The following is a 14,743-nucleotide window of genomic DNA, read 5'->3' as shown; positions in this document are numbered from 1 at the left end:
TAATAACTATCTCATAATAATGAGATAATCTTCTTTATTGTAAAATTACACAAGCACCTGTGCTACTTCTCTTAGGAACCCCCGAAGGAGACGGTTACCGTTTACGAAGCTAAGAACGAGACGACAACAAAAGAAGAAGAGGAAGAAGGAGAGGAAGAAGTAGAAGTAGAACAAGATGAATCGAAAGAGGAAGATAAGAAAATAATATATCTTGGAAATACCAATAGCAATACCTTTGTCGATAAGAACGATGCTCTTAACGAGTCTTTCAAATCCGAAGGTATTGTGCCCGTTGCTGAATTCGTGGACGAGACAAATGGTAGTAGCTTTTCGGAAATAGTAGATTACAAGATACCGATCGATCTAAAAGCCATTTTAAATGTCACGAACGCGAAGAAAAATAGCAATGAGAGTGAAATGGTTGAGGACACAAGAATGAAAGAAATATTTTCAATGAATGTTACGAGTATGTCGCCAACATTGGTTTTCGTTTTGACACCTACGAAACAACCTCAAGCCGAATCCCCAACCTCTTCGGAGAATCCACCAGATGATTCTCCTGAGGAATTCTCAAATGTTACAACCGATCAAGTGATCGTTCGAATAAACGAATCAATGAAAAATTCAAGCAATCAGGAAATCGACGTAGTCAGCGAATCGAGCTCGATGATACCACCTCTGAGACAATTCCCCGAGATCCCATTAATCATTGAAGATAAGATCGAGAATAATGGTAATAGTTCGGAGGCTTCTGGTATGGAAATAAACGGTGGTGAAGAACAAGAAACGATGTATGAGGATGAACAAGTTGAGGAAGATGTCGATGAGGATGATGATGAGTACATTGACAATACCGATACACCGGAGGAAGAATTCACCGAATTCGAAGGTGAAATTTTGAAACATGGCGAAGCTGGGATCACTATACCTGTAAAGAACTTGGATAGATTACATATGGAGGAAGAACATCGAGAGAGAAATGAGGAATCGATTGTTAAAAAAAAAAAGGAGAATGATATGTTTGACAATTTCCAAGATGAAATTTCTATTCGTTTCAATCATACTATCTTCAATATAGACGAATCTGATAGCAACATATCCAGTGAGGCAACTATCAAGGACGATGTCATTATAGAAACAACGTTGCTGAACGTTGACCCTATGAAACTTTTGAATGATAGTAAATCTTCTTTTAAAAATGATAGTTCGGAAAACGATGAGGATGAACGTTTTAATAAGCATTTTGAGTCAGAAAGAACACAAGATACAAGATCAGAAATAATATTCCCAAAAGGAAAAGTTCGTACGACGATATCAACAGATACGGAAGAAAATGGTAAATTGGAGGATCAGGTAAGTAGGATAAAGTCCGATGATAAAGAAAAGAATCCAATGGATTTGAGGAATATCGAGCTCGTTGCCGAACCTTCATCCTCGGAGTCTCTTCTTTACGATCCTCTTTCTGGCGATCGTTATACGGCAGAATCGATAGTCGAATTAGAGGATTCGAAAACTACTACTACTACTACTACTACTACTACTACTACTACTACTACTAACAGCCCTAACACACGAAATCTTTTGGATCTCGAAGGTTCATCGAGTTACGTAAGATCAGCACAAAGTTACGTTAAATTTCCTTCGGACGAGATTAACAGTATACATAATCAGGATTACAAGGAACGAGGCCAACATCTTTATGACGAAGGACTCTATTCTAGTACAAGCACGAAAAGTACCGTGCCAGTTCATCAGAAATCATCTTATTCTAGAACCTCAACAGGATGGAGAATAGATCGTCAACAACAGCCAGATCATGAAAGAAATCGTTCGGTCGTCGTTCAAAGACAAAAACCAAGGCCACCAATGTATTTGTCTCGAACGAAGGCACCTCTGACGAGGATCTCTCCTAGTTTATATTCCATCAGTCAACCTCCTCGTAGTGCTACGATCATGGATAGAGGTTATAGAAACGCTTATGTTCAAGTATCACCCTTTCATAGGGTTGGATACTAAAATCCATATAAAAGGGTGATTCGCCTGATTAAGCGAGGAAGATGATATTAATGATCTTCGCGTGGGGGGCTATCAATGACGTCGCTCTCCACTGAAAATGATTCCCTGGGAAACAAGCCGAGTCGACTCGAACGATGGGTCGACTTTGATAAATGTCGATGAATCCTCTTGGAACTGTGCCAAATAAAATGAAGGTTCAAAAGGGTGTTAAACTATCGCTCGCTAAGAATGTGTGATAAGCGATCAAGAACACTTGCGATTTGGCATAATTACATTAATTCTTATGTCCGAATCGAAGAATCTCTAAAGATTGGAACGTTTTTGCGGGATGGAGGGAGAAGAAAAAAAAAAAAAGAAAGGAAAAGGAAAAGCTCGAACTCTTCGAAAGGGATACATATATAATAGAAAAATCAATCGAGCTTCTTTTTCCTTAATTTCAGCTTTTTTTCTTTTTTTCATTTTCCGTCCCTTGTGATGAAACAAATAAGAAAGAAACGAGTTCGTTTATATCCTCTTTATACGATCCAACGATCCCAAAGATTTTTAATATTCGTTGGAAATTAATTTCTCGAAAAATACTTTTTCTTTTTCCATTTAGTTAACAACTTTTCAAATGATATCAGCGTCGGATAGATCCAATGATAATAACGTTGACGAGGTCAATCGTTCACTTTAACGAATTAAAAATTGACATTTTTTGACGTTTAACAGAGAAGAAAGTATATTGCAAATATACGTAGAGAGATTATATCATTGGTACGATCGTTATCATAATGTTTTGCCGAACGATAAAGAGAAATACAAGAGAAGAGGATGTTTGATGGTTGTATTTATCATCGACGAGGTTTCGCATGTTTTCAAATGAACAAGAAATTCTTAAACTCGTTCGATAGATTAAAACGATCTTATTAAGAATTTCTACCATAACTAAGTCGAAGAATTAGTGGGATATAATTTTCGAAAGTGAAAGTCTTGATGATCGATAAGATCGCGATTTGTTCCGATTGGCTTTCACAGTACAGCGTACACACTGCAAAATTATTAGGAATTAGGAACAACTTTGATACAATCGATTCATATTTCTAATGCGCGAGAAAGTATAATATATATATATACATATACATATATATATATATATATATATATATATATATATATATAAATTTAGTGAGATAAACCGTCGAATTTTAAATAATATAATCGATTGAGAGAAGAAGAAAAAGAAGAAAAAAAAAGAGATTTACACGAGTTCGGGTAATTCGTATTTATTTAACCTTCGTGACGTTGCATTCATATGTATGTACATATCTACAAATTTTTGCTTACAGATCGATCAAATGTCCTCGACTCGTAATACGTGTTTATTATTATTTGATTATTACGAAGGTTATACCGTTGTTGTTTAATTTTGTTTGTTTAATAATAATAAATAATAAAACATTTGTTATTTACAGTTCAAGATAATATTAAATGAAGATTATCTTAATTCCTATTAAAGAATGGATGATACTTGAATATCCTATTATTTGATACGTATATAAATACTGTGAACAATGTTTTACCAAAAATAAATCATTCTTCTTATCATATGCATATATACATATATATATATATATATATATATATATATATATATATATATCATACGATTGGGCATACAAATATAAACACACATACGACTCGAACTCGTGAAACTGTCGGCCTAATGTATTTATATATCCAAAATTGGGCTCTGCAGTTGTATGTACGCACGCACACGAATGCATACTCGCCTCACGCTATAAACGATAAAATCATGCTACTTATAAGCGTTTATAGTTGCATCAAATTCAGCGTACTCGTAATATCATCGTTTTGTACTACTTTATGATATAAGGAGATCGATTTTACACGAAAATTGTACAGTTAAAATTATGTATCCATGTCTTCTGAATGTTTTCGATGTGAAAGATATTCAACGGTCCTTCCTTAATAGTATTCACAAATTTAGACTCGGAATAGTCATTAAAGTTGACAGTCTTCGATGTCGCTATGCCTTGTCCTGTTACACTGGTATTATTATTCTTTAATGTTACACGATACACGGTACATTGTTTTTTTTTTTTTTTTTTTTTTTTTTTTTTTTACAAAGAAACACATGATACAGTTAATCCTATACGAAAGACACATACGACCAATGGAAATTAATACTAGACTTTACTTTTAATAATGTTCAACGTGTATGGCTATGTCTCTTTTACGTGTGATATCACGTATGATAAAACAAATATGACACTCGACAGTGTGGTCGGTAACATTATTGTTCTATGTATGTTTCAATGTGGTGTGTAATGTTTCTTATCTATTATATGCCAATTTATGTAAATATTAACTTTATTAAAAGAATTGTGTATATATATTATATGGTATTAATAATGAACAAACAAAAGAACACTGTCATAATACGTATTAATTGTAATTGTATTGAACAATTATTGTATTATTTATGGCTAAATATAACAATGTATATTACATATTCTACAATAATTTACTGTAAACAAATGTATTTGTATAAATACATTTGTTGCATCGCGCGTAGAAACAATCGCAATAAGATAAGACGATATTATTCCAAAAAAAAAAATTAATGTGTTCTCTCATTTCTTTAGCCTGTCTGTTATTTTATGAATTAGGAAATGATATTTTCAATCCTTTGAAACCTCTTGCGAGAACAAATGTTTCACTGGATTCGGTACGTGTTGCATTAGGTTTACATATCTTGATGCTTGTATAAAATTTTGCTAAATCATTTTGTAATTGAATTAACTTAGATCCATCCCAAATTTTAACAAGAAGAAGTCCATCTTTGTTTAAAACTTGGAGAGCAAACTTCATAGCGCAATATGCCAATTTCATTATATTTTCATGATCTAATTCCCGTACACCGGTAGCATTAGGAGCCATATCGGATAAAACAACATTTGCTTTAATTCCATTTAATAATTGGTGCACTTTTCTGTGTGTATCTAATGCAGTAAAATCCATATTTCCTAAAACAGTCGCACCTTCTATTGGGAAAATTGAAAGTCTATCTATTGCAATAACTTTCCCAATGGAACCATCCTGTTTACCATCCGCATTGGTTAATTTGACAGCAACCTGAGACCAACTGCCTGGAGAAGCACCGCAATCTATTACGATATCTCCGAAGTTGAAAATCTTTTTGCTCTCGTTTATTTCTAATAATTTAAAAGCACTTCTACATCTATAATTTTGTTGTTTGGCCATCTCAACATAGGGATCACGCAACTGTCTTTTCAACCATAATTGGGAACTATGTTTTTTGCCTTTCAAATTGTTCGGTTTCTCTCGTAACAATGGAGTATAAACATGTATACATCTCGTAAAAATAGTATTTATAAAACGCATCTTTCTGTTGTTGTTAATAACCTAACCTCTTCGAGATAAAACAAGTAAGATCAAACACTTCTTATAATCTTGATCAAAATTCATTTTTATCTCACAACGTATAGATGCTAAGTAACAAACAAATCACTTATTATATATTAAATCTTTCTATTAAATGAAAAATAAAAAAATATAAATGAAAAGTATCGATATGCTTAAATACACACGAAATAGTATTGAAACTAGAACAAACTAGAGTTCGTTCTGATTGGTCGAAGAGAAATGCGATAGGTTCCACACTATATCAGCTGATTAATGGCAGAGGCAGCTTCGTTGGCATGCGCGAAGATGGTGGCTGGATTTCGTCGGCAGGTAAGGTCTTGCGCTGCTTGCCGGCCATTGCCGGCGAATATGTGATCAACTTCGACGAGTTTAAACAGACGGTACGAACGAATGTCTACCAAAAGGACTTAATTTACGATGAATTTAACAACGGGAAACCCACATGGTAACGGCTTGCTTTATGCTGGCTTCAATCAAGATCAAGGTATGTGACCCAGTGCGCCACATTTTGACAGCGCTGGCATGCCACTGTCAAATTTATTTATTTTTCTTTTTTTTCCTCTCTTCTAACCTACGTCGACTTGCAATGTTTTTCCGTCATTTATTCACATCGCGATTGGACGCTCGCCCACAAATCGAGTTATTTTCGTCTTCAACCTCGTAAATTTACGACCAACAACATATTTCGGGTCGATTAATTCAGCTTTTTTTGATAAAGCTTCATTATGACTTTCTTAACCTCACTCGAGTACCATATCGACATTCAGATATCGACATTAGATTCTTTTCTATAAAGATTTCTTTATTTTTATTATTGTCCTTTGTTCCATCATTTTTGCCATTTTTATTATTATTCCTATCTTTGTGTACTATACAAATATATCTTTAAGAAGTGAAATGGTACAGTATGTGATCTTTTACTTTCCAGCTATATTAACTTTCTTTTACTTTGCAACTTTAGAATAATTTAATTGACACCTATGAAAAACTTTTCCCATTGGTATATTTATTTTTGAAAATATGTCTATGTTGTATTGATTATATATACGTATATATGTATATTTATTGTTTCTTATAATGCCAATATTCTATAAAATCAAATATGTCTTTGAACTTTAAGAACAACATTATACATAATTATAATATTTCTGATAACTTTGTATATCTTTCTTACCAAAGTATGTTTGTTCATTCAAGTAATCACCGGATTTATATGTAATTGTTTAAGTATCGTTGGATGTTGTAAATGTATCAGTGAAATAAATTTCCATAAAATAAGATATACATACATGTAACATATGTTTAATAAGTAGATAACATGATCCCCTCATTTATATTGACTTTTGTACTTACAGGATGCTTTGTCTGCGGTACAGAAAATGGCTATAGAGTATATAATTGTGATCCCTTAAAGGGGAAAGAAAAAGAGCGTCATGATTTTAATGATGGAGGTCTTGGTTATGTTGAAATGTTATTTAGATGTAATTATTTGGCACTCGTTGGCGGTGGGCCAAAGCCAATGTATCCTGTTAATAAAGGTAATATCTATTGCGTTATACGCATTTTAAAAAATAAGAAATTATAATAGATATAATCAATATGATATTTTTAGTTATCATATGGGATGATTTGAAAAAAGCACCAGCTATTACATTGGAATTTAATGCACCTGTAAAAGGTGTAAAATTAAGAAGAGATAGGATAGTAGTAATATTAGAAGGTGTTATAAAAGTTTATACATTTACGCAAAATCCACAACAATTACATGTCTTTGAAACCAATCCCAATCCAAGAGGATTGTGTGTTTTGTGTCCAAACAGTAACAATTCTTTGCTTGCTTTCCCAGGGCGAAAAAATGGTCATGTTCAAGGTAATATTGCATTGAATTAAAAAAAGGTTTTTTAAAATTTTTTATCAATTTTCTGATATGAAATTATTTATTTATTTCGTGGTTTTTCCTTGTAGTTATAGATCTAGCAAACACTGAGAAACAGCCTTTAAATATTGAAGCACATGAAACACCCTTGTCTTGTATAGCTTTAAATTTACAAGGTACTCGACTTGCTACAGCTTCTGAAAAGGGTACTCTGATAAGGGTATTCGATACACAAAATGGTAATATGATTAATGAATTACGAAGAGGAGCAAATCATGCTAATATCTATTGGTAAAAAAATTCAGCAAATATTTTAATAAGAATCAATGACGTTTATGATTATTTAATCAAAAATTTCACTTTTTTAGCATAAATTTTAATCACGATTCAACGTGGCTATGCGTTGCGAGCGATCATGGTACGGTACACGTTTTTGCGGTAGAAGATCAAAAATTAAATCGTCAATCTAGTTTAGCGTCAGCTACTTTTTTACCAAAGTATTTTAGTTCGAGCTGGAGTTTTTGCAAATTTCAAGTTCCAGGAGGTCCTCAATGCATGTGTGCGTTTGGAACTGGCAACAATAGTATTATAGGTTAGTATTGATCAAGTTGAAAAATATATTTCTTGTAATTACACGTTAATCTTAAATAATAAATTGTTTCTTTTCTCCCCTTTTTTTTTCTGTACATACAGTAATATGTGCCGATGGGAGTTACTACAAATTTGTATTTAATAACAAAGGAGAGTGTTCGCGAGACTTTTACGCGCAGTTCCTTGAATTAACGGATGACAAAATGTGACTGAAAAGTGTAAGGCGTATGAATGTTTCATTACGAAAAGCTAATGTGACTTTTTTGTCATCGTACGTCTCGTTGTTGCTTTCGTTTTACGTGTCAATTGCAGAGGATAGAGATTTGCAGTACATTTTCGCATCGTCGTGACTATTGTCGTGCTTGCTCAAAAAAAAAAAAAAAAAAAAAAAAAAAAAAGAAAAAGAAAGAAAGAAAAAAACCAGAAAAAAATGAGCATTTTATGCAGGGAAGCGAAAATGAATCTTAATCTTTTTAAAGTTAGATCATTCGACGGAGAGGACCAAAACGAAAAGTTATATGAATTGTTGGTGATACGTGCACTGTGCATGAATTTTTTCATAATAATAATAATAAGATCTAAGGGACATTATTGGTGATATCGTTGATTGTTACGTGGGGCCTAGTGGAGAGAGAGAGAGAGAGAGAGAGAGAGAGAGGGAATGCGCTTTCTTACTAAATTACGAGTTCTTAATTGTCACGAAGAAAAAAAGCGACAAAAAGGTGATTGATCTAAGAGATCGACTTATCAAAGTGATATCCTGCTTTTCATAAGAAAGTTTAAACGTCTTTGAAAGAAATGTTAAAGATAAGAATGAATCATTATCACATGCTGGTGTCTTCTTAATTTATATGCTTTTCAAACACGAATCATTGTGTATATCCTTTCATATATTCTTCTTTTTATTTTATTTTCTTATTTTTTATTTCCTTTTTCTAATTATTTTAGAAATTATTTTCTTTTTTTAATCGAATCTTAAAAAAAAATTTTTAAGGAAAATTATTACATAAATTGTATTATGTACTTTTTATTGGTAATCGATTATTGAAAACTAAGTTTACGCTATCGCCATATAGAATGAATTCTATTAAATGACAAACTAAAATGTAGAGCGTTTAACTTAATAAGGTTTTATAATTTTTATTTTTATTATTATTTCCGTACACATTTAATATACATATACACAAGAAGTAACTATACTCAATTGTTAATATTGAATCCCATCACAAGAAAATATAGAGCAAAGATTGTAATTTCACGAAGATAGATTTTGATTGCGAAATAAAATTCATTATGCCTCGTAACAATATCGAGTTGCTCTCTTTCGTCACTCTAAAAATTTCAATTTTTAAATATTTTTCACGCAATCCCAAGACATAAAACGATATTATATTATATATAAATCGATCATAAAAGCCGATCGATTTATAATCATGATTTTTATTCCGTTTAGCTCTTCATTTTTTTTCTTCTTTTTTTTTCTCTTTTTTTTTGTGTGAATCACTTTGATTAAAAACGAACGTACGTACGTATGTATGTTTTGAGTTGTTTTTATTTTTCCTTTCATATATATATATATATATACACGATCATATGTATATATATATATACATAATCCAAGCGATAAAATTAACTCCTCCTGCGTACGCATATATGTAGATACATATTTGTTTATCTCAACATATTCGTCCCTTTAATGTACAATTTTTCAGATCGATAGAGAAATAGAGTAGATTCAAGAACTGTACAAAGCATGATTCAAACACACGAATGCAGAACGATACTAAATTTTTCGTCCTTTTTTTTTTCCTTCATCAACCCTTACGTACGAAAAAATGCAACATTCGTGTGTGTATATATATATATGTAATATATAATATATATGTATGTAAAGCCTTTAACATCGTAAATCTTTATACAGGATCGTTAATAATTTCTTACAGCACGAATATAACGCATTATCAATGAATAATCCTCTCGAAATGTTCTATTTGATAATTTCTCGAAAATCATTAGTGAATTGTGCGTATGCTTCGAAACCGTAAGCTGATTGTAAAATGCATTTAAAGAATCTCATGTTTATCGGGTGAGAAAATAAGAAACACCCATTGATGATCATAATTAATCTGTTTTCTCCTCCTTCTTTTATCGTTTTTTCTTATTTATTTCGATGCGAGGTCGATCCTCTATTAGATTTTTCTCTTTGTATTTGTGTGTGTGTGTGTGTGTGTGTGTGTGTGTGTGTGTGAATGTTTTCATATGTGCTCTCCTTTCTTTTTTTTTTTTGCGTTTCTCCCTTTTTTGTTTTTCCTCTTCTTCCTTTACAAGACTTTTAAACCTCATAGGGCTTGGTAGCAGATACATGAAATGATTTCGAACCTTCCGCTATCGGTAATGCATATTTCTTGACATTGTGTACTTCATGCATCAATCCTTTCTTTATTTCAAGACTCTTATACGTACTATATACGACGAACCATATGTAAGAACTCGTGATAACAAATAACAACACGATCGCGCCTGAAATCACACAAAGAAAGTTTTTAATCCATCGATCGCATGGTTCAACGAAGAAAAAAATAGAGGGAGGGAGAGAAAGAGAGAGAAAACCACCAAAGGAAAATTAATAATAATAATTGACAATTTACACATACGTTCGCAAATGTCTGCCTTTCCGCCGAGAATAGCGATGAATGGACAGTCTTGTTCAACCAGGAACAGGGATATGGTCAATGCCGATATTATCGTCATCATTACCATCATCCATGGTGCCATAAAATGACGATTGTTCTATAAATCAAATAAGACGATGTCTCTTTTGAAATGAATCTTTATATATCAGAGAAATAATAAAATATAAATGTAAATATTTTTACCGTTAATGCTCCGTAAAGCAAAAGGATCGTAGTCATGAAGTGTATCACCGTGATCACTAATCCACAATACATGGAATAAACGGTCTCTGAAGATAAATAAAAAAGAATATGATTAATTTAGAAGTTAAAAGATACTGGTACCAGTATTCTCATTTTGAGAAATATAATTTTAATTTTGTTTTTTTTCTTTTTTCTTTTTTTTACCAGTAGCATTATGGTGAGCCATGTCCATTTTTTTAGTATTGAGATGATTCGAAGATATATCCTCTAAAGCTTCTCTTTCGAGAGCATCCTCGGTGTCTCTTACCACCATTTCTTGAATCCCCATAGCGTGTGCCAATGCCAATACGAAAAACATCATACTAAATCCGGACATGAACTGAGAAAAGATGATTATTGTCATTAAAGTTTACTATAATATATGTTTTTTTTTTATAGTACTCACCAATTGTATTATAGCAATTAACACGGTACCTTGCCGGAGACTAAAGTAATATAAAAAGTTTTTCAGTAGTCCTACCTTCATCTTGTCTATTTTAAGTCTACTCGATCCTAATATAAGATAAAGAGAAGATTATTATTATTATTATTATTATTATTATTATTATTATTATTATTATTATTATTATTATTATTATTATTATTATTATTATTATTATTATTATTATTATTATTACTATTATTATTATTGTGTTATCTTTCCAATTTTTGTAAAAATACAAATTGATACATTTCATTTATTTAAAAATCATGAAATATTATTTATTACTACACAGAGGTGCTCACCACAGAGATAGCAAAAAGAAAATTATTCATTGATTAATAATCCTATTTTCATAGAAGAAGAAAGAAAAAAAAAAAGGAAGAAAAATTTTATGGATCAAAAAATTGTTAAGATCGAAGAGCAAGTGTATTAGAACGTCACTCACCTTAAGGAACACAAAAGAGTAATATGTATATTCGAAATATGAGTGAATAGATAAACTCTCGATTTGGTTGCTCCTTTCCACAACGTAAAAGAATCAATAACTTTCACTGTCTCCTAACATGAAAACAAAACATTCGACGACAATTTTGATGAAATCAAAAATAACAAGTAAAAGTTGATGAGGAAGGTGTTGTGTTCTAACCAATAAGGATATACACCCTTCTTCTTCAAAGATGTTTCTTTTTAAGTTAGCCCTAGATCTCAATGGGTTCATCGAATTATGTACTTAACTGCGTCCAGACCGCTCTGCGGAAAACGCAATTTTCTTTGGCTCGTCCGTAGGAGGGTAGACTGGGAAGGTGACCAAGAAAGTGGCCAGGAGGGTAGCTAGGAAGTTGCCTTTCTAGGGTAACTCCTCCGTGGCCCTCTGTGTCTTTCTACTGATCATACTGACACTGATATTTGCCTGTAAGCCCTCTTTACGCGCAGCCGCGTCACGATCCTTCAAAAGCTGCATTTCGCTCTACAATCGACCACCATTCCTTCTCTCAGACATATATCATTAAAGACTGATCAAGCAATTCCTTAGTCTCCTCGATCGTATCTATCGATTTTAATTATTTTATTATATCTATATATATATTAAAGATATAAATAGATATGTAAATGTATAATAAATCACCTAGGAAAGTTTTTCCTATGGAAAAATTGAATAACTTTTTAGAGAAATAATTAATATATCATGAGAAATATGTAAATACATATTAGAAAATATTTTGTTTTGTTAAACAGCAACGTTAAAAAAGATATATATATATACATATATATATATATATATATATATGAATATTTTTCTGAAATCTACTTTACTCCGAGATACAAAAAAAAATATATTATACGATTTTAAATACATTCGTAATATTCACTGTACGTAATGTGTAGACAATTTGTATTCTATGTAGAAATGTATTGAAAAATTCTCACATGTATTTCCATTTAGATAGTATCCCTCTTTATCTAAAAATCGTTTCCAATATTTTTTTATCTCTTTTTTTATGGACTAACTTTTTTTCTACATTACTTCTCTTCTTCTTTTTTTTTTCTTTCTTTCTTTATTAACATCTGATTCATCCTGTATATGCTGGTAAAATTCGAGACTTATTGATATTAGCTGTTAAATTTGATCGAAAGTTAGTTCGATTGAGTTGAGTCATCGAGTCGAAGTAGTCATAGAAACGCGCCGCGCGTGTGACGTTCGATCTCAACTCGAAGTGGAAAAGTGATCGTCCTTTTTGATTCCTCTTCATTTCTAACGTGATTATACACCTAGACATTAGAAAAATTTCTCTTTCGATAGCTAATTATATCTAAGTAAAAATGGAACGAAATTATCAAAAAGTTGGCATGGGTGTTGGAGCTTTTCATAATCCACCAAGAGGAAAATACAGCGAGGAAACGAAGAACTTAATTAAACGTGAGCCAAATTATCAATAATCGTTAATTAATTATAATTAGTGACTTCATAATTCGATTAAAATATGTTCATTCATCTTTTCATTATTTATCGAGATTTTGCACGATTAAACGATCCATGTGGGATATTTTTTATTATACAATTATCTTCCATTTAAACAATATTTACATATATAGAATATATAGCGAAAATAAAATAGATACTAACAAGTAGTTATGGATCCTTATTTTTTGGGGACAATTATTTTTGTCGTTAGTTTTGATGGAAGAATCGAAAGTAGGCATGAGTCAAAGGAAAGTTATTCAAGATGCTGTTAATAAAGGTGAATCTCTTCCACCATCTCGAAAATCTAATATTGGGAATAAGCAAAAATCGAAGGAACCTCAGGTAAACGTATATACCGATTTACATTGAAAATACAACGAGTGGGATAAATGATAACAAAAATAAAATAAAATAAAATGAAATAAAATAATTTCATTAGGTAATGTTTCCCAGTCTTTGGAAAAAACGCTCTCAGAATATGATCCTTAATAGTGGTGCTTATGAAAGGGAACAATATCGACGAACTGCACCCTTACGTAAGATATATAAAGTAGTAGTGCATGAAACATTAAAAAATGTTATGATATTTGGGAAAACGAGAGATGTTACGTTTGTTCGTAGCTAACAAGGAAAAACAAAAACGTCAGTTAGCTTGTTTAATGGCTTATGGAAAGGAAATGCCCGAAACTCCACGCGGGCCGAAAATTCTTCACAAAGCAAGAAGGGAACCTAAATTGAACAAAGAAGATCCCTTTGAATATAGTAAGATTTTATTTTTATAATTTCTTTTGAAAATATAATTCTTCTTTGTATTCTTTTTGTCACAGTTATCAAGGGAATACGCGAAAGAATGGAATTTTTGAATGATATGGAATGCCTTGGAATGGGTAAAAAGTATCGATCCATTATACAACAGGAGATAGCTCAAAAGTTTCGATTAATGGAATCCATTGATAAGGAGAGATCTACGGAAATTCGAAAAGAATTACAAAAATTTAAAGAGCAACGACCACCACCAAAACCATTCCCTTTGGGTGATTTAGATGAAAATTGAAGTAACTCTTTTCTTTGCTCTTATTATATTTTTAATACATTTAGATTAATAATGTTTATTAAAATATAGCATTGTCGTCGATATGATGATATTTTTTTCAATATATCAAGATTTTTGATTTACTTTATTATGCGCGTGTTTATTTATCTGTAATAAAACAAACTGGAAGACTTTCAAAGACGATAAATATTTTATATACACAGGAATATTTGACAGTGTATTTAAGGTAAACGTGTATATAATAAAAATGCTTATATATTTTTTTATTATAGGAATTATACTGATAATTTATATTCGAACATAATAAAGGGATATAAAAAAAATTTTAAAGAGAATATTGAATGTTTCAATTATCTCATAATTTACGAATTCGGCGCAGTGTTGTGCGATTGGTTAAGAAGCTTAGGACGCTCACCGCGAGAGGTCGCCTCCG

General features: G+C 31.7%; 5 protein-coding genes across 8 annotated transcripts in view; 3 read left to right on the top strand and 2 right to left on the bottom strand.

Annotated features, from left to right (window-relative positions):
- Positions 1-4,138, top strand: part of LOC118443709 (uncharacterized) — a 51,970-nt gene extending 47,832 nt beyond the window's left edge. Inside the window, exon 4 of the mRNA XM_085660522.1 lies at positions 76-4,138. Within this exon, the coding sequence (XP_085516648.1) occupies positions 76-2,016 (1,941 nt within the window). The 3' untranslated portion in view covers positions 2,017-4,138. The remainder of the gene's footprint in view (positions 1-75) is intronic.
- A 233-nt stretch (positions 4,139-4,371) lies between these two features.
- On the bottom strand, positions 4,372-5,677 carry Mrm2 (Mitochondrial rRNA methyltransferase 2). The gene has a single exon (XM_035871096.2). It carries the CDS (start codon positions 5,422-5,424, stop codon positions 4,678-4,680), a length of 747 nt encoding a protein of 248 aa, XP_035726989.2. The 5' UTR covers positions 5,425-5,677; the 3' UTR covers positions 4,372-4,677.
- Positions 5,678-5,713: 36 nt separating this feature from the next.
- Positions 5,714-9,397, top strand: LOC118443718 (WD repeat domain phosphoinositide-interacting protein 3). Of its 2 annotated transcripts, none has more exons than XM_035871093.2 (6): positions 5,714-5,950; positions 6,822-7,004; positions 7,079-7,336; positions 7,432-7,633; positions 7,711-7,934; positions 8,036-9,389. In XM_035871093.2, exons 1-6 carry the CDS (start codon positions 5,884-5,886, stop codon positions 8,140-8,142), a joined length of 1,041 nt encoding a protein of 346 aa, XP_035726986.1. In that variant the 5' UTR covers positions 5,714-5,883; the 3' UTR covers positions 8,143-9,389. The 2 variants fall into 2 exon arrangements, with proteins under 2 accessions (XP_035726986.1, XP_035726987.1); XM_035871094.2 differs by lacking the exon at positions 5,714-5,950 and adding an exon at positions 6,019-6,371 and having other exon boundaries at positions 8,036-9,397.
- Positions 9,398-10,155: 758 nt separating this feature from the next.
- LOC118443722 (uncharacterized) lies at positions 10,156-12,325 on the bottom strand. 3 transcript variants are annotated; one of them, XM_085660551.1, is made up of 7 exons: positions 11,940-12,324; positions 11,739-11,851; positions 11,255-11,361; positions 11,014-11,188; positions 10,810-10,895; positions 10,588-10,723; positions 10,156-10,453 (listed from the first exon to the last, which is right to left on the bottom strand). In XM_085660551.1, exons 3-7 carry the CDS (start codon positions 11,333-11,335, stop codon positions 10,266-10,268), a joined length of 666 nt encoding a protein of 221 aa, XP_085516677.1. In that variant the 5' UTR covers positions 11,336-11,361; positions 11,739-11,851; positions 11,940-12,324; the 3' UTR covers positions 10,156-10,265. The 3 variants fall into 3 exon arrangements, with proteins under 3 accessions (XP_085516677.1, XP_035726993.1, XP_035726995.1); XM_035871100.2 differs by having other exon boundaries at positions 12,029-12,324; XM_035871102.2 differs by lacking the exon at positions 11,739-11,851 and having other exon boundaries at positions 12,029-12,325.
- Positions 12,326-13,068: 743 nt separating this feature from the next.
- Positions 13,069-14,310, top strand: LOC118443721 (UPF0193 protein EVG1). Its single transcript, XM_035871099.2, has 5 exons — positions 13,069-13,211; positions 13,468-13,598; positions 13,696-13,792; positions 13,878-14,018; positions 14,084-14,310. The coding sequence occupies exons 1-5, from the start codon at positions 13,115-13,117 to the stop codon at positions 14,308-14,310; spliced, it is 693 nt and encodes a 230-aa protein (XP_035726992.1). The 5' UTR covers positions 13,069-13,114.
- Positions 14,311-14,743: the final 433 nt, after the last annotated feature.

This window comes from Vespa mandarinia, chromosome 1, assembly GCF_050613455.1.
Source record: "Vespa mandarinia isolate Hongniang chromosome 1, ASM5061345v1, whole genome shotgun sequence".
NCBI lineage: Eukaryota > Metazoa > Arthropoda > Insecta > Hymenoptera > Vespidae > Vespa > Vespa mandarinia.
The sequence above is the reverse complement of the archived record's forward strand: the minus strand, read 5'-3'. Positions and strand labels throughout refer to the sequence as shown.